General features: G+C 39.1%; 1 protein-coding gene across 2 annotated transcripts in view; it reads right to left on the reverse strand.

The window, feature by feature from the left end:
- Nucleotides 1-21503, reverse strand: part of Vps13D (vacuolar protein sorting 13D) — a 672569-nt gene that overhangs the window by 128780 nt on the left and 522286 nt on the right. For both annotated transcript variants that reach the window (XM_073982994.1, XM_073982993.1), the window contains exon 15: nt 1054-1929. In XM_073982994.1, coding sequence (XP_073839095.1) covers nt 1054-1929 — 876 coding nt within the window. The remainder of the gene's footprint in view (nt 1-1053; nt 1930-21503) is intronic.

A 21503-nucleotide genomic window follows, 5' to 3' on the forward strand; every position in this document is an offset into this window, starting at 1 on the left:
TGGTGACGAATTATGGATCTATGCGTATGAGCCCGAAATAAAACAGCAATCGACCGTGTGGGTCTTCGAAGACGAGCCAAGTGCGATGAAACATGTTCGTGGAAGACGAAGCAAAACTGGCCATGTGGGGATTATTCAGCTTGAGCAACGTTGGAGGTCAATTCTGAGTGTACACCACAATTTGTTTGCCTGAAGTCTTCTCACTCATTGATTCAAACCAGCACCTTCTTGACCGGACAAAGCGTGGTATTGATGGACTGTTCGCCGTACAGCACTGACTTGGCACACAATGACTTCTTTTTATACCCGCATATCCAGAATAAAGCATTGAATGAGCTAATGAAATGAGAACAACGTTGTCAAATATTTTCGTCGCAGTAGATTCTGCTGAATCGTTGAAAAACCATGTTTTGGAGGTGTATCATTCGGAGTGGAAAAAGTGCAACAACAATTGGTTTGAGGAATACTTTAGGAAACAATGATAAATATTCACGTGTTCATTATAAGACCAAGAACTTTTCGAGTAGTCCTCGTATCTAAACAGACTAAATAATCATTCGAATACCTTAGCAATTGACACCGATGAAATTAGAAGACTGAAACGAAGTCCTTCCATTTATACAATAAGTTTTATAAAATATGGAATCTGAAATTAAAATTATTGTTAAACCACTGGGTTTAACCATTCTGTTATATTTTAGAATTTATTAAATTTACTGAATGTTTCTTGTAAATAAATTGCAAATAGAGATAACATAAAAAATATATTACATCGGATAGAGTAAGATTGAGTAAATATGTAGTTTATGTTTCTGATGGAATACGTTAATAAATTATTAGTTGATATAAAATTTCAATTCATTTTATTCCATTAGTAGAACACTGTAGAATTCTCATTTTTTGTTTATCAAAAAATCGGTAAAATAAAAACGCGAAACTATGAATGCAAAGTACCAGTAAAAGAGAATCTCACTATAGTATCTATTGTTTGTTGTATGCTATCAAGCCATATATAAACATAAATTTTTTAATAGACATATGTGGAAGGCTTACCTGTACGCACATGTTAGCATGGCACATTAGTCTACCATTTTCAAATCGCCAGGTCTGTGTAGTCACCCTTTGGTTGTTTTGTGGTCTAACGACTAACTTGGTATATTCCATTGGATTGGGAGGTTTTTCAAGGTCCAAGACAAGACGTGGAGATGTATGTGTCGATTTAAAGTATTCACTTGGTGGAGACGATCCTTCGTGTTCCAATTGTCCGTACGAATTCATCAGCCAAAGTTGAGAACGGTCTCCGGTACATTTTCTTGTAATTATTACTCGTTTGTCCTTTACACCAAGTACAAATTGTTGGCCTTCAATACCAACGTCTGTATCTTCACAATCAGATATCACGTAGCGAAATGTTTCCTTAAACGCAATGTATATAAAGTTAGCATATGTTATACTTTTGGCAACATTTGTTTTATTCAATGGATATTCAATGCAGTTTCCACCAGGTGCCTCAATTCGTAGTACTTGCAAGCCTAATGGGTCATCCAACACATATGCTAATGACGATTGTGGTTTTACACTGGTTCGCCAAAACGGTTCGATTCCCTTTTGAGAAAAGTGAATGTTGACTTCTGAGTAATTGTCTATTCTTATAGGTGGTGGTAGTTTATGAGCATCTGTGAAATTCAAAATATATGTACCCCCATGCATAATAACCTCCAGTCGAAGAAAAATCATTTCTCCGACATCATTCCTTAGGTTAATGTATAAACTTTTTGCATCGTTCACAGGTAAGCCGTTGGACCAATGACAATACTCGTCATCTGCCACTCGAACGCATAGAAGGGGTTCTTCCTCGCAGTTTGACCAATGAAAAGGAAAATTGCTCCCAGGTAGAGCAGATATATGATTCCTTGGTGTAGTCGTCAGCTGAAACAAGTATCAAAAATGTATTTTAGTTTTTTAGATATTGTAATGATGTTTTGGTTAGTTGAAGAAAGGTGTACAAAGTATTATAGTTTTGTATTTTGAGTAAGTCAATATAGAATATTCATCGATACGAATAAACCAGTTGATGATGCCAATCGCTGGTTATGTGTCTATCTTAACAGTTAATTCATGGCTTTGCAACTCCCACGGTAGAAATGTAACACTTTCGCCAGCATGATAATCAAGCTAAACTTATACTCGCAGATTGGAGTTTAATTCAATTCAATTTTCAATTTATTTATTAAAAACGCAGTATCTAGCACGCAGGACCAAAACGGTTCCAAATACAACAACAAAGTTACTACTAAGAAAACTTAAAACTAATATAATAATGCGTATAAATGTAAGATAGGCAAAATTTAATTTAATATCACACTAGAAATAACATTATCAATATGCAATAACATTATCAACGCTTTAACAAGCAAACAAAAAAGCTTTAAAATCCATGATCATTGACATATTGAAATAAATGCTCCTTATAAAATTTAGAGAAGTATTGAACAACTTTAAGCTCGATGGTAAAGTATTAAAAATTCGAGCAACTCTCACATGAAAAGTCTTCTCCAATATAGGAGTGAGGCGAGGTATACATAATTGAGTATTTCCCACTGATCTACTAAAAGTGAATAGCTCCAACACGGAGACAGGAGCTTGCATTTTAACTATTTTATAAAAGAACAGCATAGCTAACATTGTCAACAAAAGAACAACCAAGAAATTCATTAACATAAGGAGAAATGTGCTCACGACGTTGAACACAAAACACATAACGTGTGAAAGTTAGATACTTTGTCCCTCAACTTCCCTAGCTTGTTCAATCACGGATGCTGATTGGCGCACTGGCATCTCCTCTACACCTCCCTTGACGGATATTGTAGTGTGCGGATCGCCGCTGGGCAGTGGTTGTTGTAGGTTTGCTCACCTTGGTACACTAGTACATTTAACTCTCACTTAAATTATATGTAACTGTATTAGCAAAAGACATGAGATCCTCAGCGATCACTCAGAACCTCTGCGTTCACTTGTCTTTTGTCATTGCAACCATCAAGGCCTCTGACGCCACTAAGCATCATAGAAAAAAGGTAAACTTATTGTTGAAAAGATATACGAAGAAAAGCGATTCAATAAACCAGCAAATTTATTTATTATTAAAAGAACTGATACCGCTTGTTTTATTTTTTCTTTCTTTCCCCCCATCGCTCTACACAAACATTTGGTCGCATCGAGCCGGATTTGCGATTCTAGTGAAGTTTGCCTGGATATTAATTGCTGTTTTTTCTATTTTATGCAAAAGGAATCATCATCCACAACACATCTCCCCTCATAAATTGCACCACCGCATCAACTTATCTTCTCATATCCATCAACATCAAGAAATAAGGTACGTAAGTTCAGTGCATTTTGTTATTGTGAGCTTATAGTGCTAAATTTTTTAAAAGACAAATTGAAAAGTGTTGTGTTTTTTCTTGCTCCGCGGTACTGGTCGCCCTTTTGTCACCCTATTACGCGGTATCGTTGAATATACAGTCCACTGCAATTTCATTTTGTCCATAAATCGATTAAAATTATTTTGAAATCGAGCAGTATTTGCATTATTTTCCATTATTGCGCGAAATAATCGAATTTCCCCATTAATTTATTAATATTCACCACAAAAAAAATACATTTTCTACATTAAAATAATATGCCGCTGTAATGTTCATTTATTTTTTTGCTTATTGTAATATTCCCCACACATTTTGTACATTGCCGAGTGATCGTGTTTGCAAATGCAAATATTCGTATTATTTTCGTTTGCAACAACAATTTATTTAACTCTGCCACTCTCATTGTTTTTTTTTTGGCTACTTGCAAAAACAATTATAATACGAGCCCTTTTTATTTCTCTCATTGTTGGGTAAGTGCTGTTGGTCTAGGTGCCGTGTAAATACAACAACAAGAATACGCGCCTTTTTTATTTTTTTGATAGCGTCAGTCTATCACTAATAAATATACCAACAATATTTGCCTCTCCAGCTCTCACTGCTTGCTTGGTCGTTGTCGTTGGTCTGTTTGTAGCGAAGTAGTTACATACCCACACACCCCCACTACTTGTGTGTTGCCTTTTCCCTTTTGTGTCGTATTCGTTATTCACCACGGCACAGTTGGTCGAATAAAAATTGCGAATTATTTTTAAATTGCAATTTTTCAAATATTTCTTTTGATTTTTTTTTTGGAAAAATTTTTATGAACAAAAGCGTTTTTGCATTTTTAAATTAAATTCACCCTACAGTCGGCATATCATCCGCATTATTTATCGCGTTATTTTGTGAGAAAAAAATAGATATTTTAGTAATTTTTACTTAAAGTTGGCTATTTTTTTTTTAAGAAAATCTGTAGTACGCGCGTACGTAAAACTTCTTTGCGTTAATCAATATTATTGTCGGTGGAAAATTCGTGCACCCTACACCTGGTACCTACCGAAAAATTGAGTTTTTGTATTTTTTGATTATTTTATACTTTTATTGATTATTTTGGATAAATATCTGTAATTTGAATATTTTTTGGTATTTTTTGAACATTTATCTAAACATTTTATCTAAAAAAAAATTATATATATTCACCTTATTAAAGAAAATATTCCGTCAAATCACAGTTTTCTGACCTTTCTTTTTGATTTCTTTGCTAATTTTCGGGAAGTTTTTTATTCTTCTTTCCACCAAATTAGTTTGCTTTGCGATTTTAGATTTTTTGATCTGTTGTCCTTTGGGATTTGATTCGGTCTTTATTGTATTGTTTGTTTTTTCTAGTAAAACCTTGATTTTCACGTCATTTGGTTAAACTTTAAATAAGTATTTTCGCAGTTGTTATTGAAATCTTACTTGAAAAATGGTGAACATCAATTTAATCCAATTTATCCGTGCTTCCGACAAGGTCGAGAAATTTACAACATCCTTCAGTGCTATTATAGCGGAAAATCATACGATTTTCAATCTAGATGTTCGAAAGACCGAACTACAGAATTTGTGGAGTAAGGCTTCCGATGCATACGATAAGTATATCGATCATTTGATGACTGAAGAGGGTGCTTCTTCAGAAGAAATATCTTCTGTTGACGGCAAGTATGAAAGTACCTGCGAAAAATATGTCATTTGTTTGTCTGAAATCAATGAAAAACTAGAGAACTTTAAGGCGTTGAAATCTTCTCCTGCCACTCCGACTGTAATTCACAGTAGTACCCCTCACAATACCCCAGCACAAACCAGTCGTAATATGGAGACTAGGGTGTCCGATAGATCAAATAGGCTGCCCGGTAATTCTAATTCGGGAAATATTTCTAGCCATAGTTTGAATTTGCCTCCTCTATCTAACAATTCACAGCTTGATATTCAGAGTCCTGCAAATATTTCGATCTCTAACTGGAGTTTGCCTCCATATGTTTCTAACACTATGCACAATCTCAAATTACCTCCGTGTGATATTGATGATTTTCATGGTGATTTCTTGTCGTGGCCTACCTTCCGTGACCTTTTTTCAGCCATGGTTATAAATAACTCTGGGATAAGTGACATTGAGAGGCTGTGCCACTTAGTTCAAAAAACCAAAGGTGAGGCTAGGGAAATTGTTTCTAAGTTTCCGCTCACTCATAGAAGTTTTGCTCTTGCGTGGAAAGCCCTCAATTTAAGAATTTTATTCGATCTTCCATCTTTAACAAAAGAAACGAGTTCAGGTTTAAAAACTTTGCAAAGGGGCATAAACGGTTGTTTGTCTGCCATGTCAATCTATGACATTGTTACGGATCACTGGGATCCTATTCTTGTTTTTATTTGTATCCAGCGTCTGCCAAAGCTTACAGTGACACTCTGGGAACAGAGTCTCACGGATAAGTCGTCCTTATCGTCATGGGCTCAGCTCGATTCCTTCCTTACGGAAAGAATTCAGACGCTTGCCTGATTGCGTGACATAAAAGGTATAGATTCTTCGAAATCTCCTAATAAGCGCAACGTTAAGGCACATTTGGCGAAAACTTCCTCGGGTACTATAAATTCACCCGAGGGTGTTTGTCAGTTCTCCTACCGGGCGCGTCCCCACCGGCGGATAGGGGGAGGTGGATGGTCGGGCTACTCTATCATTTACGAGGGAAATCACTTGTGACATGTTCCGTCTAGGGTGGAGTGGCACGACCACCTACCTCTGGAACCTCTGAGGTTCCCGCGGACAAAAAACTGACTACGGGGGTGTTCCCCTAAAACAAAAAACAAACATGGAGGACAAAGAAGGAATAAAAGTTACGGTGCAGGGCCTAAATAACCCAGTACCGGCGGGGAATAGTGATCTGCCTGCGAGTCACACCTCGTCGTCATCAAGCGATCGTGAGCAAACATCTCCCACAGATGTGGGTGCCTTGGCATCTGTGGTCGACGGTACTGCTACAAGCACGCAACCGAAAGGTAAAAAAGATGAGGAGAAAGGGAAGCGAAGGGAGAGTTTAATCTGGACCCAGCCATCCGAGGATGGGAGCGACCCTGACTCCGAATCAGACAGCAGTTGCAAAATCAACACAACCGTTGTGGAGAAGCCCGTTAACGAGGAGGTCCACAAGATGGTAGAAGAGGTAAGCGAAAGCATATCTAAACTTACAACGGAGAAAAAAGTTCGGTGGACTGGAGCCCAGAGACGTAGGTACCAGAGGATCCAGGCACAGCTAAACAAAAAACAGCGGGCCGCACCAAAAGAGATCAACAATCCCTCCACTTCCTCGGAAGCGGCGAAGAGGATTAGATCTCCAGAGGAAGAAAATGCCGCCAAACCAAGTAAGAAGAAAATGAGCTTCCCACCATCAAATGCCCCAAGCAATTCCTCTCAAAACCCACGCGAAGGAGACTGCCCAAAGAACCCTTCGACGGAGGGCGAAAAGGAGTGCTCGGGCACGAAGAAGGTGAGCGCGACCGCGGAATCCTCTGGAAGTACCAAGGGCTCTGATAAGAAGCCCAGGGCCTTCCAGAAGAGGAAGATGGGCGCAGAGACTGGCTCGGAGCCGCCATCTACTTACGCCAAGGTGGCCAGGAAGAACTACAGGGACGAGAGGTGCTATGCAGTGATCGATACCAGTAGAGGGTCCGGCAGATTACCTAAAGAACACCAACAGGCCATCGAAAATATGGTCAGCGATAAAATACTGGAACACATTCTAAAGAGTGGGCCAATAAAAATAGTCAGCAGCGAGCTCAAAGGGGACCTCTTAGTATACCACTTGGGACCGCACGCGAACCCGGCCGCTCTCGAGGAAGTCATCAACAGTGTGACAACTCCTTGGGAAGGCGGAAAATTGAAGCTGGTGAGGAAGGACGAGATACCTCATCTGACTAAAGCGACGGTTTACGTCAAAGGGTATGGCTGCAAGTTCGAGGCAGAACGCATGCTCGAGGTCTTTGGCAAGCAAAATGAGACCTTGGAAGTGAAGAGGTGGGAAGTCTTCCACAGGGAGGAGAAAGAGGATGGCACTCTCCTTGTGGTTGGAATTGACGACCTCTCACTATCCAGTCTTACAAAGACAAAGGGTAAGGCGTACTACATCTGCAATGCAGTCACCTTTAAAGTTGGAAGGGCACGAGTCGGGGAAGAAGAAGAGGATGCCCACCAAACCAGCAAGGAGGACAAACCACCGAGCAATTCCGAAGAGGGGGTCGAAGCCATCAGCGACTCCCAAGAAGCACGCTTACTGGATGACTCATGATTGAGGTCATCCAGATAAACCTCCATCGGAGCGAAACGGCAACTCAAGCCCTGATGGATAAAATAAACAAAGGTAAAATACACATCGGTTTAATCCAGGAACCTTGGACCGTAAAGAACAAGGTTTCCGGACTAAACCACATTAATTACCAACTCTTTTACGCTAATACAGGAAACCGACCGAGGACCTGTATTATATGCCATAAAAACTTATGCTTTCTTTTCTCCCCAGAGTTGTCAACCTCGGACGCCACAGTGTTGAAGCAAGGGAATGGTAATATATACCTCGCATCAATCTACCTGCCGTTCGACTCGCCGACATTACCACCTTCGTCGGAGCTACAGCAACTGGTGAGGAAAATCAAGCAAACAGGTAACGAAGTACTAGTAGGTAGCGATGCTAACTCTCACCACATTTCGTGGGGTAGTACTAATACTAACAAGAGGGGTCAAGCCCTTCTAGAATTTTTGAATACTAACGACCTGATAACCCTTAACATAGGAAATACACCAACCTTTGTTAACAGAGTTATGGAGGAAGTATTAGATGTAACAATATGTTCAGAAAATCTAATAAACGAGGTACATGAGTGGAGAGTTTCAAAGGAACACTCCTTCTCTGACCATAGGTATATTAGGTTTAAAATATCAAGGCCACCGCCGAATCCGATAACTTTCCGAAATAAATCCAAAACTAATTGGGCTAAATTCGGAAAACAAGTTAAAGATAGACTAGGGCAAGAAGTTGAGGTTTGCCTAAGCAAAGAAGATATTGATAGGAATGTCAATAAACTAACAGAGGCTCTAGTAAGGTCTTTCGAAGAAAGTTGTCCACTTCGAGAGAGGAAATCTGCCTACGAAAAACCCTGGATGACAGGGGAAATTCGTAACAAAGGCAAAGAGGTCCGAAGACTTTACAATAGGGCAAAACGTAAAAAAGCAGCTGTATTCTGGGACAACTACCAAACAAAACTAAAAGAATACAACAAAATGACAAGAAACGCCAAACGGAACTCCTGGAAGCTTTTTTGTGAACAGGTAGATAGCGTGAATGACGTCTCTAAAATTAAAAAGTTTCTATCTAAAACTCACTCACAACCCGAGCTTCTGGTTGATGAGACGGGTAAAAAGATGGAAACAGCCGAGGAAACTCTAAGCCTTCTGATGAGAACGCACTTCCCGTCGAGTACTACGGCACATACAGTGTCACCGATGGAGATAGCTTATGCATCAGAAGAAGCACCAAAAATCAACAACTTGATGATTAAAGAAGCAATAATGAGCTTCTCACCATACAAAGCAGCGGGACCAGACCAGATTTTCCCAGCCTTACTTCAAAGGGAAGTGGACTATATTTCGTCCAATCTGGTCGAGATTTTCAATGCTTGCTTAAACTTTGCGTATACTCCATTGGCCTGGCAAGAGGCAAGGGTAGTATTCATTCCCAAGCCCGGCAAGTCAAGTTATGCAATACCAAAATCTTATCGTCCGATAAGTTTAACTTCATTCTTACTCAAAACAATGGAACGGACGGTCGACACCATGATAAAGAGTAACATCCCTAACGATATGCTCAAGTACAAACAACATGCATACGTAAAAGGTAGATCAGTGGAAACCGCATTACATGAGGTAGTACACCACATAGAGAGAACCTTCGAGATGAAATTGTATACTCTCGCAGTTTGCATCGACATCGAAGGAGCGTTCAACAACGTCAGCACCGAAACGCTAATCCACTCCTTAGACGAGTTTCAGGTAAACCGGGCCTTGAGGCACTGGATAGACCACATGCTAAGGAATAGATGGATAAGCTGCGCGCTACAAGACGTAACAAAAAGAGACAAAGTTGGTCAGGGGACGCCACAGGGAGGAATACTATCACCTCTCCTATGGGTTACCACCATAAATAGTCTACTAAGGAACTTAACCGACGAAGGATTTGAACCCATCTGCTATGCAGACGACGTTATAATACTTCTTAGGGGAAAGAATCCAAATATACTCTGTAGAAGGGCCGAAACGGCTCTAAAAATAGCATACAACTGGGCTAGACCGAGAGGTCTAAATGTCAACCCGGAAAAAAACAGAATTATGTCTATTCACTAGGAAAACGAAAATAGGAGCTTACGAAGAACCCGTTTTCCTAGATAAGATGATAAACATTTCTCCAACAATTAAGTACCTGGGAGTAATTCTAGACAGGAAACTTAAATGGAGAGACCATATTCAGGAAAGGGCTAATAAAGCCCACAGATGTTGGTCAACCTGCAGAAGAGCTATAGGCTCAAAATGGGGTTTCAATCCTAGGATGACACACTGGTTATACAGAAGCGTAATTAGACCGATTCTAACTTACGCTTCTGTGGTATGGTGGACAGCTACGGACGAGAAATGCAACGTAAAAGTACTGCAAAAAGTCCAAAGAACGTGCTGCTTAAGTATTAGCGGGGCAATGAGGACTACACCAACTAGGGCTTTAGAGACAATTTTATTTGTCCACCCAATAGAAATTCAGGTAAGGTATGAGGCAGCCATCGCAGCTATAAGACTTAAGTCGATGAGCGAGTGGATCGTAAGAGACCACCAAACATACCACCAAAACATATTACAGGTTACAACGGGTGAGTCAATAGATCATATTGTATCAGACCGTATACCTGAAACAATTGAATCCGCCTTGTGTGAAATTTTAATACCAGACAGGGACATGTGGATCGATGGAACCCTAGAACGGATGCCAACTGGAAGCTGTGGGTTCACAGACGGGGCCGTTCTAGGGGGGAGAACGGGTCTGGGTCTATATATCGAAGACCAGGAAACTAGAATCTCCCTTCGACTGCCGGATCATAATACGATCCTACAGGCCGAAATCCGAGCGATCACAGAGTGTCTGAACTGGTTTAAAGCTAACACAAGGCCAATCACTGTAAACATCCTAACGGACAGTAAAGCAGCAATTAAAGCAATAACAAGCAAGACGGTGAAATCAAAAACTGTCCTGCAGTGTAAAAAATCAATCAACGACTACTCCCACCATGGTTCTGTTAACATTATATGGGTACCAGGACATAAAGGGATTAGGGGTAACGAGATAGCCAACTCCTTGGCAAGGCAAGCCAGAGAGCAAGCTACGATAAGCCTAGATAATGCTAAGCCTTTAAAAGCGGCGCGTCTTGAGTTAAAAGCATGGGCAGAAAACGCCCATACATCCCTCTGGAATACTGAAGAGAAAGGGAAAAATACAAAAATCCTCTGGGGAAACCCAGACCAGGATAAAACAAAGGAACTCCTTCAAATGAGTAAAAAAGACATTAGTAGACTGACAGGCATCTTTACAGGACACCTAGGGCTACAAGCACACCTGCACAAAATCGGTTGTGCAGAAAGCAGCGAATGCAGAGCATGCGGAGAGGACAACGAAACGTTGGAACACTATCTCTGTCATTGCCCAGCCTTCGCGACGCTAAGAAACCAATTTCTAGGAAATAACACTATACCAGAACTCCGCCAAATTAGGGCAAGCGAGTTCAAAAACTTAAGAGATTATGTCAATGGCACAGAATTTCTTAACTGATAAATTTATTTTCTTTTCAATAAATTAAGCAATAAAAAATTTATTCCCCTTAGGCTTCCGAAATTAGAGCGCACAACAGGCCTATACTGGCTTAAGTGTATGCCCCATACGGGCATGTGGCGATTCTTATATTCGCCCCTCTTTTCAACCTAACCTAACCTAACTATAAATTCACATTCCAAGCATCGTTGTGTTGTCTGCTCAAATGAAAATCATGCTCTCTACTCTTGTCCCCGTTTTAAAAAGTTAACTTTCGAGCAAAAACTTTCCATTGTTAAAAAGCAAGGCCTGTGTTTTAATTGTTTGTCAAGAGGTCATTCGATTGGTAGCTGTCCCAGTACACATCGCTGCTACGTATGTCATGAAAAGCATCACACGCTCATGCAGAAACCAATAGGTCGGCACCCACAAATAGTTCCACGTCAAATGTGACACATCCAGTTCCCAGGACTAATTCCAATTCAAATTTAGATAATGTTGCCTCTACCTCCTCAGGTGCTAATCCGACTGTAATGAACCGCCAAGTTCATTACACGTCTCATAATTCAAGAGTTCTTCTCGGTACAGCAATCGTAAATATCGTATACCTTTATAGCTGAGCATCTTCAAAATAGATTGAAATTGTCGACTCGCTCCACCATTGCTAACATTTCCGGGGTAAATGGTTATTCTTCAATTACCTCTAGGAAAAATTGTCTCATCTGTATAAGTTCTCGTTTAGATTCTTCCATCTTGTTGAAAACTGAAGCCTTTGTTCTTCCCAAGATATCTGGTTATATACCATCCTTTTCGGTTGACTCTTCTACTTATAGTTCTTTGCCAAATTTGCGTTTAGCTGATCCACACCTTTTTGATAGTCGGCCTGTGGATATGTTGTTGGGCGCGGATCTATATCCTCACATTTTGTTGCCTGGGTTACAACAAAATGTTTTAGGTTCTTAGTTGGCGCAAAACACTGTCTTTGGTTGGATCCTTTCGGGTCCTATTCCCTGCTGCCCCTTGCGGGTCTTCACAACCACATTGAGCTTTAGTGAGGAAGACAGCCTCAATAAAACCCTTCTGCGGTTTTGGGAACTTGAGGAGGTTCCAAACGCAAATTGCTTTCGCCATCGGACAAGTTTTGCGAGGAGAACTATCGGTCTACAACAACGAGGAATTCAGAGGGTCGTTACGTTGTCACACTTCCCATTCGTTCTGAATTTCCCCAGAATCTGAAAATTGGCGACTCCCGACAGAATGTCCTACGTCAATTTTTTAAGAATGAAAGTTCGCTTTTACGCAAACCCTCCCTTAAGGAAATGTATGATGCAGTTGTTCGCGAGTATCTTGACTTAGGTCACATGTGCTCTGTTTCCCCTTCACAAGCGCCACTGGTATGTTACTTACCCCATCATCCAGTTAGCAATCTTGAAAAACAGACCTCCAAATTGCGCGTAGTTTTTAATGCATCAAATAAAACTTCTACTGGTGTAAGTCTAAACGACATCCTTCACGTAGGACCAACTCTCCAAGCAGACTTAGTCTTGTTGATATTGAGATGGCGCTTATTCCGGTTTGTGTTTAACTGTGACATCACGTAAATGTATCGTCAGATACGCGTTCACCCACAACATACTTCACTACAGAGAATCTTGTTTAGAGAATCCCCAAATGACCCCATTACAGATTACGAATTGCAAACTGTCACTTTTGGAGTAAATTGTGCGCCTTATTTGGCGATTCGTACTTTGCTCCAACTTGCTGATGATTGCGAATCTGAATATCCGTTGGCTTCAAATATCTTACGTAAAAGTATGTATGTTGATGACGTCCTTGCGGGCGCTCATGACCTAGAAACCACATTGCTTGCTCGTGACCAACTTATTGCCTCTTTATCCACTGCTAAATTTGACTTGAGGAAGTGGACCTCAAATGATAAATCTGTGCTTGCTCTTTTGCCCCCTGACCATTTAGTTGACGCTCAGGTTCTTTCTTTTGTCGAAGCAAGTAGTTCCAAACCGTTGGGTATAAGATGGAACGCCAGTTTAGACTCCTTCTATTTTTGCGTAAATCCTATTCCTAACCAATTAAACTATACCAAACGGGAAGTTCTATCCCATATTGCCAAATTGTTTGACCCCGTTGGTTGGTTATCGCCAGTTATTGTCGTGGCGAAAGTTATTATGCAGAAAGTGTGGTTAGATAATATTGCATGGGACGATTCGCTTCTTCCTACTACAAAAAATTCTTGGCACAGTTTTGTTGAAAATTATCCTCATGTCAACTCCATTTCAATTCCACGTTGGGTTCGTTATGAACCAAACTGTTTGGCTGAACTACATGTGTTCTCTGATGCTTCGGTGAAAGCATACGCGGGGGTAATATATATGCGAATAAAAAATCCACTTGGTGAAATTAGTGTACATTTGTTAGCTTCTAAGACAAGAGTAGCCCCTATTAAGTCCATTTCATTACCCCGCTTGGAATTATGTGGTGCTGTTCTGGCATCGGAACTCCTCAAGCCCATTTTGAGTGACTTAGAGATTCCAATTGATAAAATATACTGTTGGACCGATTCCACAATTGTGCTAGCTTGGTTGCGAAAAACTCCCACTACCTGGACCACTTTCGTGGCCAACAGAGTTTGTCGAATCCAACAAAACGTAGGAAATGGTCATTGGTTCCATGTTAGGTCTGAGGACAACCCGGCGGATTTGGTAAGCCGTGGAGTATCGCCTTTAGAACTTGCTAATAGTTCCCTTTGGTGGAAAGGTCCTAGTTGGTTGAGCTTAGATAACTCTGCTTTCAGAACATCAGATCTCACTCCCCTCGAAACTGAATTGGAAACGCGTAGTGTCAAACACATTTTTCATTCTTTAGGAAATATGAAGACATCTTAGATCGATTTTCTTCACTTGATAGAGCTTTGCGAGTTTTAGCATATATGTACCGTTTCATTCGTCCTAGTTGGTTGAGCTTAGATAACTCTGCTTTCAGAAATCAGATCTCACTCCCCTCGAAACTGAATTGGAAACGCGTAGTGTCAAAACACATTTTTCATTCTTTAGGAAATATGAAGACATCTTAGATTAATTTTCTTCACTTGATAGAGCTTTGCGAGTTTTAGCATACATGTACCGTTTCATCCATAAAACTCACCCCCGTCATCGGCCTGCATATAGTTTCAATAGTAAAATTCCAAGCTCTGCACTATAGGTAATTTGCCCTGTTTTTGAGACAAAAATTAATAACAGCGGAACTAAAGGATTTTTTAACTTTTTAAATTATTTATGTGTAAAAGTGAGATAAAACAAAGATTTTTACAGATAAATTCGGATATAAGAAACAACGGTTATAAGCAACTACGTATATATCGAATAAAGCTATTTCTTCCAATGCCATTTTCATTAGTTTTCTTATACACAACAAACTGATGAAAACGATCACGGTAGTAAGGAACACCAATTTTGTCCCCGCGTGTAGATTTTCAATGAATTGTTACTACAGTTTTGTATATTTTTTGAATATACGTTAATAAAGACGAGTTTAGTACTCTTTTAAACCGTATCAATGAGTAATATGTAATAGAGAGATAAAATAAAGCTTACTACTGCCGCACCGTTTATAGAAAACCACGGATATACCGAAAAATTTGTCGCCATTACTTATTTTACTTGCAATGAAATTGTAAACAACAATATTTCTTCTATTTATTATTTATTTCCTCAAACCAAACTTCCACAAGTTTAAGACTTTTTATTGAGAAGTAACCTAAAAAAATCTCATAAATATCAAAAAACGGGTAAAATCGGGTTTTGAAACCTAGTAATACCAATGCAGAAGACTTTCAGTAATGTGTTCTAGCTTGCAAAATCACGGCCAATTTAGTATAAGTCTACATGAAGTGAGTTGAAGAAAAATAAAACATTTATTTCTGACTATTTGTGTTTCTTGGTCGCTACCCAAAATGTTTAAGCTATATTATATATTAAATAAATTCCTCTCGCAATTGCCAATCTATTCCATTTTACATATATTTATATTTGTTTTATTTTTCCGCGGTTTTATACACATTGAAATATGCCTCACAATATATATTTTTTTAGTTTTTCTTTGAAATTCTCACTTTGACTGCAATTTAAACCGCGATAATGACGCTATTTTGAAAAATATCATTCATATTAATAAATTTTGACATGTTATTTTTTTAATGCCAACTAAAAAATTATTATTATTAAATGTTGCAAAATCAACTTTTTGCCCCAAAAACTGGGCAAATTACCTATAGTGCTCTGATGAAATCAGAATGATTAAAAATAACTTAGCCATATTGGCACAAAAGTTTTGCTATGCAGAGGAGTATAAACATCTAATGGATAAACGGCCTTTACCATCCTCTAGTTCCCTTCTTGTGTTGAACCCTAATTTAGACGAGTTTGGAGTTATGCGTCTAAATGGACGGTTAGTCAATTCTCCCACTTTATCTGAGAATGAATAGCGCCCCATTATTTTACCATACGGTTGTCGTTTCGCTCGTCTTCTGGTTGAATATGCACATTCAAAAAGTGTTCACGGCGGTAATCAGCTTATGTTGCGAATTATTCGAATGGAATTTTGGATTCCACGGGTAAAAACTCTTATCCGCACAGTCATTAATCGTTGTAAGGTTTGCTGGCTAGAAAAAAATCGATCGTGTCCACAGATTATGGCCGTGCTTCCTCCTGAAAGGACACTGATTAATAAACGATTCACCACAACAGGGATAGACTTTGCTGGCCCTTTTGATATTAAGTCATTTACGGGTCGTGCTTGCCGTATAACTAAAGGGTATGTATGTGTCTTTGTTTGTTTCACAACCAAAGCAGTACATTTAGAGGCAGCTTCAGATCTATCTTCGGCTTCATTTCTAGCAACCTTTTATCGGTTTATAGGGCGTCGAGGTTGTCCTAAATCCATCTTTTCGGACAACGGGTCTAATTTTGTTGGCGCTTCACATGAATTCGAAAGAGATTTTAGAACCTTTCTTCGCGAAAGTCGCGATACCGTATGTTCCACTATGGGGTATCAGGAACTTACTTGGCAATTTATACCAGCTGGCGCTCCCCACATGGGTGGTCTTTGGGAGGCAGCTGTCAAAAGTTTCAAGAAACATTTTTATCGTTATGTCAAAACCCTGTCGTATACGTTTGAAGAATTTTCGACTATTTTAGCTCGCATCGAAGCATGTTTAAACTCGCGTCCTTTGTATCCAATGTCTGATAGTCTGGATGAATTAGCAGCGCTTACACCTGGTCACTTTCTTATAGGTGCACCTCTCCTTGCTCCGCCAGAACCTCTCGTTGAAGAATCGCCATTGAGTTTAGTCAATCGGTATAGAAAATTGAAGGCTTTGACGCATCAATTTTGTATTAGGTGGAAAGAAGAGTATTTGTTTAGTTTAAATAAGCGTTATAAGTGGAAATATCCGGAGAGAAACGTTGAAGTCAATGATTTGGTGGTCATTCGGCATGAAAAACTGTCTCCTACTTCTTGGAAGCTAGGGCGTGTGCTAGAGACTCATCCCGGTAATGAGGGCAAGGTTCGCGTGGTGGACGTCCGAACTGCTCAGGGTATTGTTCGGCGACCAGTCGTGAAATTAGTCGTATTACACAATTAAGCCTACTGTTTGCTCTCTCTTTCGTGTCGTCCTCTTTCGTTATGTGTGTTAGTTATGGCATCTCAACAGGATTTATTCCGGGAGGTAGTCTTCGCTGATTACGACGAGGATATGATGTCTGATAGAGAATTGGAAGCGGAAATGAGGGTTACAACTGAGGCGATCCCTGCACCTACCTTTGCACCAGCTACGGAATCTAATTCCACTGACGCCGCTCCCAACAATACGGTGACAACAATAGTCCCTGGGCCTGTTGTTCCCCAGGTTTTGCCCCCTGTGCCTATAGCACCCCAGGTTCTAGCCCCCGAACCCACAAGTTCCCAGCTTATAGCTCCCCAAAATGCTGACTCTTCACTAACCACTCCTCATCCTAAAGCCGTTAAACCGAGTGTTAGCTCAGCGTCTTCGCGCCTAAAATCTTCGTCAAAGAGATCGTCGGTTCAATGTCGCTTATGTTCTCTGCGCCATCCATTACATAAATGCATTGTATTTAGGAGAATGGCTGTAGAGAAACGTGTGCGTACGGTCGTTTACCACCGCTATTGCTACAACTGTCTGCGCCCTGATCATTTATCTAAGGATTGTCCGGTACCTGAGCGTTGTAAACACTGTGCTAAAAAACACCACTCGGTCCTGCATGAGCACCAACCGAATAGGTCAGACCGTACACAAAACTCGTCGAGATGGTTAGTTCCCCGAGGTATCTTTCCAGAGCCGCCACCCCACATTTTACCGACATCCGTCTTGCCTATAGGTAGCGTATTGTCCCTTACCCCTACCTTGCGTGTGAACATCTGTTTACCTAAATCTGCCGTTCCGGTTCGGGCTTTATTGGATCCTTGTTGTCCAGTCAGTCAGGTTTGCGCGTCATTGATAAATGACCTTCGCTGGCCAACAACAAAAGTTAATAACATGACGTACGCTGACTTTATGATAACGTCGCGGTTTGATCCCGGCCAAAGACAATTCGTTACTGCCAGTGTAGCGAACACCACTCGCGGGGTAACACCACCAATGTCGGTTCCATCTACCATTCGCGATGTATTTGTCGGTCTTGAACTTGCAGACCCTTCATTTGACTGTTCCGGTCCAATAGCGATGGTATTGGGTCCAGAAATTTACCATAAAATCATTACTTCTCGCATGATGATACAACCGGGTCTTCCTACGGCTCAGTATACGTCATTTGGTTGGATTATTACGGGTCCAGTAAATCTGTAATATGTTTTCTTTTATACATAGTTGTTTTTAGCATAACTTGAATTTGAAATGAAATAATAAAGTGCTCACATATAAACTGAACTTACGTCCTTGCTTTATTATGTATTGTATTCTAATTTGTACATTAATCTTTATTTATAGCTAGCTTTGTTGATACACACCTATATGTATCAAGGTGGGCGGCAAATGTATAAGTTAGATACTTTGTCCCTCAACTTCCCTAGCTCGATCAATCACGGATGCTGATTGGCGCACTGGCATCTCCTCTACACCTCCCTTGACGGATATTGTAGTGTGCGGATCGCCGCTGGGCAGTGGTTGTTGTAGGTTTGCTCATCTTAGTACACTAGTACATTTAACTCTCACTTAAATTATATGTAACTGTATTAGTAAAAGACATGAGATCCTCAGCGATCACTCAGAACCTCTGCGTTCACTTGTCTTTTGTCATTGCAACCATCAAGGCCTCTGACGCCACTAAGCATCATAGAAAAAAGGTATACTTATTGTTGAAAAGATATACAAAGAAAAGCGATTCAATAAACCAGCAAATTTATTTATTATTAAAAGAATTGATACCGCTTGTTTTATTTTATCTTTCTTTCCCCCCATCGCTCTACACAAACATAACGCATTACTCTATTAAAAAGAAGTCGCAATATACACAGTATCAAACCGCAACTACCCCCAAAAACTTCAATACCATATAAAAAGTGAAGGATGATTGTACTTTTAAAGCAGACATGAACGCGTCTTTACGAAAACGTTGATCACAATTCACACCAGGGGTGCTCAAATTGAAAATGTTTTTATCCGTTGCAGTCCAAACAACGACTGATGCTTACTCTCAGTTTACGGTACCGTGAAGAAACAAGATCCCATGTTTAGAATTAGATGTGACATAGCCATAACACCAAAACCATAGAATACCAAAACCCAATTGTTTTCATATGGTTATGGCTATGACATTATGTTATGTTACTACTAATCGAATACATTGATTTCCATAAGTTTGGTTCAATCAACCTTATGGCGTTATGGTTATGTTACGTTTATTCTACCTTTAAAGCAGGGTCGCCCATCTGTATATTGCGGGCTCCCACTGAGTTGTTTTGATTTTGCCATTCTCCCACATTCACAGTGTACGTGAGCAAAACACGGCTGATAAACATCATGTGGTTGTTGTTTTTTCACCTATACATAAGCACTTGCTTCAGATCGATGGTATTCTGCTGGGCGACGCTGCTTTAAAGGCAAATACAAGATAAATAAAACAGAGTTGCCATTTAGCATAAAAAAAATTGTTGTCAATATCAAGTTTACATATACAACATCTCCTCCAAAAGGGTAGAATAGGACCCTGGTTCTTCGAACACTTATTAAACGCTGCAGACATTGTCCCCACTTTTGTACATCATAAGAACTTGATCAATATGTCTTCTATAAAACTTCCCATGTGACATAATTTCATAGCGGACATCTCCCAAACGTTTAATTATTTTGCATATCACTATAACAAAGTAAGAGTGTTAACACGAAAAATATAAAATAAAATTATAAAACAATATTTTTATTAACAATACAACAATAAAAATATTAGTTGCTATACGGCGCACAATGGTTCAGGAATCGATTTTCCTGGCCAAAAATCAAAATTTTGTTTTGTAACAGATATTTAATTTCTATATGGTATTCGATAGTAAACATATTAAAACTAAGGAAACCAAAAAATTAGGTCAAAATATTGGAAGGTGCGGGCGTGGGGTGCCCCTAAAGACGAGCATTTTTCCAATTTTTGAGAAATACGTAATTTTTGAAAACTTCTGGAGAAAGAAATTGCTATTTCTCGAAAACTATAACATAAATTCGTTCGCTTTTTTTTCGTTAGGTAGGTAGGATTGTGGCCTTTAAAAATAAATTAAACAAATTACCGTGGCGTTTACACAACATGAGCTATTTTATTTTTCCTCAGGTACTAAATTTTATGAAATTCCAAATTTAGTGGACTAGAACTTTTGTGGAACAACATGGAACAATGTTCTGTTTCCACAGAAATATGCCCGAAAGTCTCCTCTTTTAGCCCATATATACTTTTGTTCCCGTCCCGTTCCGTCCGTTTAACACTTTTTTAAATTTATTGAAATTACATGGGTAAAAATGTGTGTGTTTTCCATACCAATTCCCATATGAATTACAGCTTTTTTACACAAATTAAAATTTTTTGGAGTATATGAGTTTTCATATGAGTTATATAAGTTTTTTGAACACCCAAGGAGCATTTTATTTTAATTTTTGAAAAAATTTAAATTTTTTGCATTTTTTAATGTGAAACATTTGTGAAAATTTTTTTTTTAATTTTTTTTCGAAAATTTTTTTCATTTTTTTTTTTGCATTTTTATAGTGTATTTATTGGCGTTTGACCATCTTTATTATATAAGAAGATATAAAAACACAAAAGCACTGATATTTTGATGAAAAATAGTAAAAAAATTCAAAAGTTTAACTTTGACATTGAATTCCTCTGCAACTACCAGACCGAATTTGACCGCTTATAATTCACCGGAAAGCTGATAGTGTTATCTGTCTAACCAAAAAAGAATTGTGAAAATATCTCTATCCGTTCAAAAGTTACAGAATTTTGACCAGGAAAAAACGATTCTGAACCACTGTGCGGCGCTCAGAAGAAACTAATAGTAAAGAAACATCCAACTGTAAATACAGGGATCTGAAATGTATTCAAATTGTGCACTTTCTTTCCGAAAGTCCACACATTAAGACTTTCGGAAAGAAAGTGCACAATTTGAATACATTTCTGATCCCTGTATTTACAGTTGGATGTTTCTTTACTATTAGTTTCTTCTGAGCGCCGTATAGCAACTAATATTTTTATTGTTGTATTGTTAATAAAAATATTGTTTTATAATTTTATTTTATATTTTTCGTGTTAACACTCTTACTTTATTATAGTGATTATTTTATTAATATTTATTTAAACACTAAATTATTTAAATATGTACCATTTCCAGTTGTTGAAGCTTTTCTTGTTGTTGCTGTTGTCGTTCTTATTCACTAGTTTTTGTTCTTATTCACTCCGTTGTTGGGGTAGGTTATGTTATATGTTGTTTCTGGTTTCACCTATAAGTTGCTATGGCAGACTGACTTAAATGTAGAGTTTTGTTTGCATTTACAATTCATAGCAATAAATATAGTAAATATTCTAAAAAGAGAAATCATCATCGTAAGACTCATATGGATGTAATCGTTCACATTCCGCTGTAGATTTTTGGTATGGTCTAAATTTTCCAAGTTGAATGATGTATGTATGGATATTTAGAATCTCTACATCTTCAGTCATGTTGGCGA

This window comes from Musca autumnalis, unplaced genomic scaffold (assembly GCF_047663935.1).
Source record: "Musca autumnalis isolate F117 unplaced genomic scaffold, ASM4766393v1 scaffold_4, whole genome shotgun sequence".
Classification (NCBI taxonomy): domain Eukaryota; kingdom Metazoa; phylum Arthropoda; class Insecta; order Diptera; family Muscidae; genus Musca; species Musca autumnalis.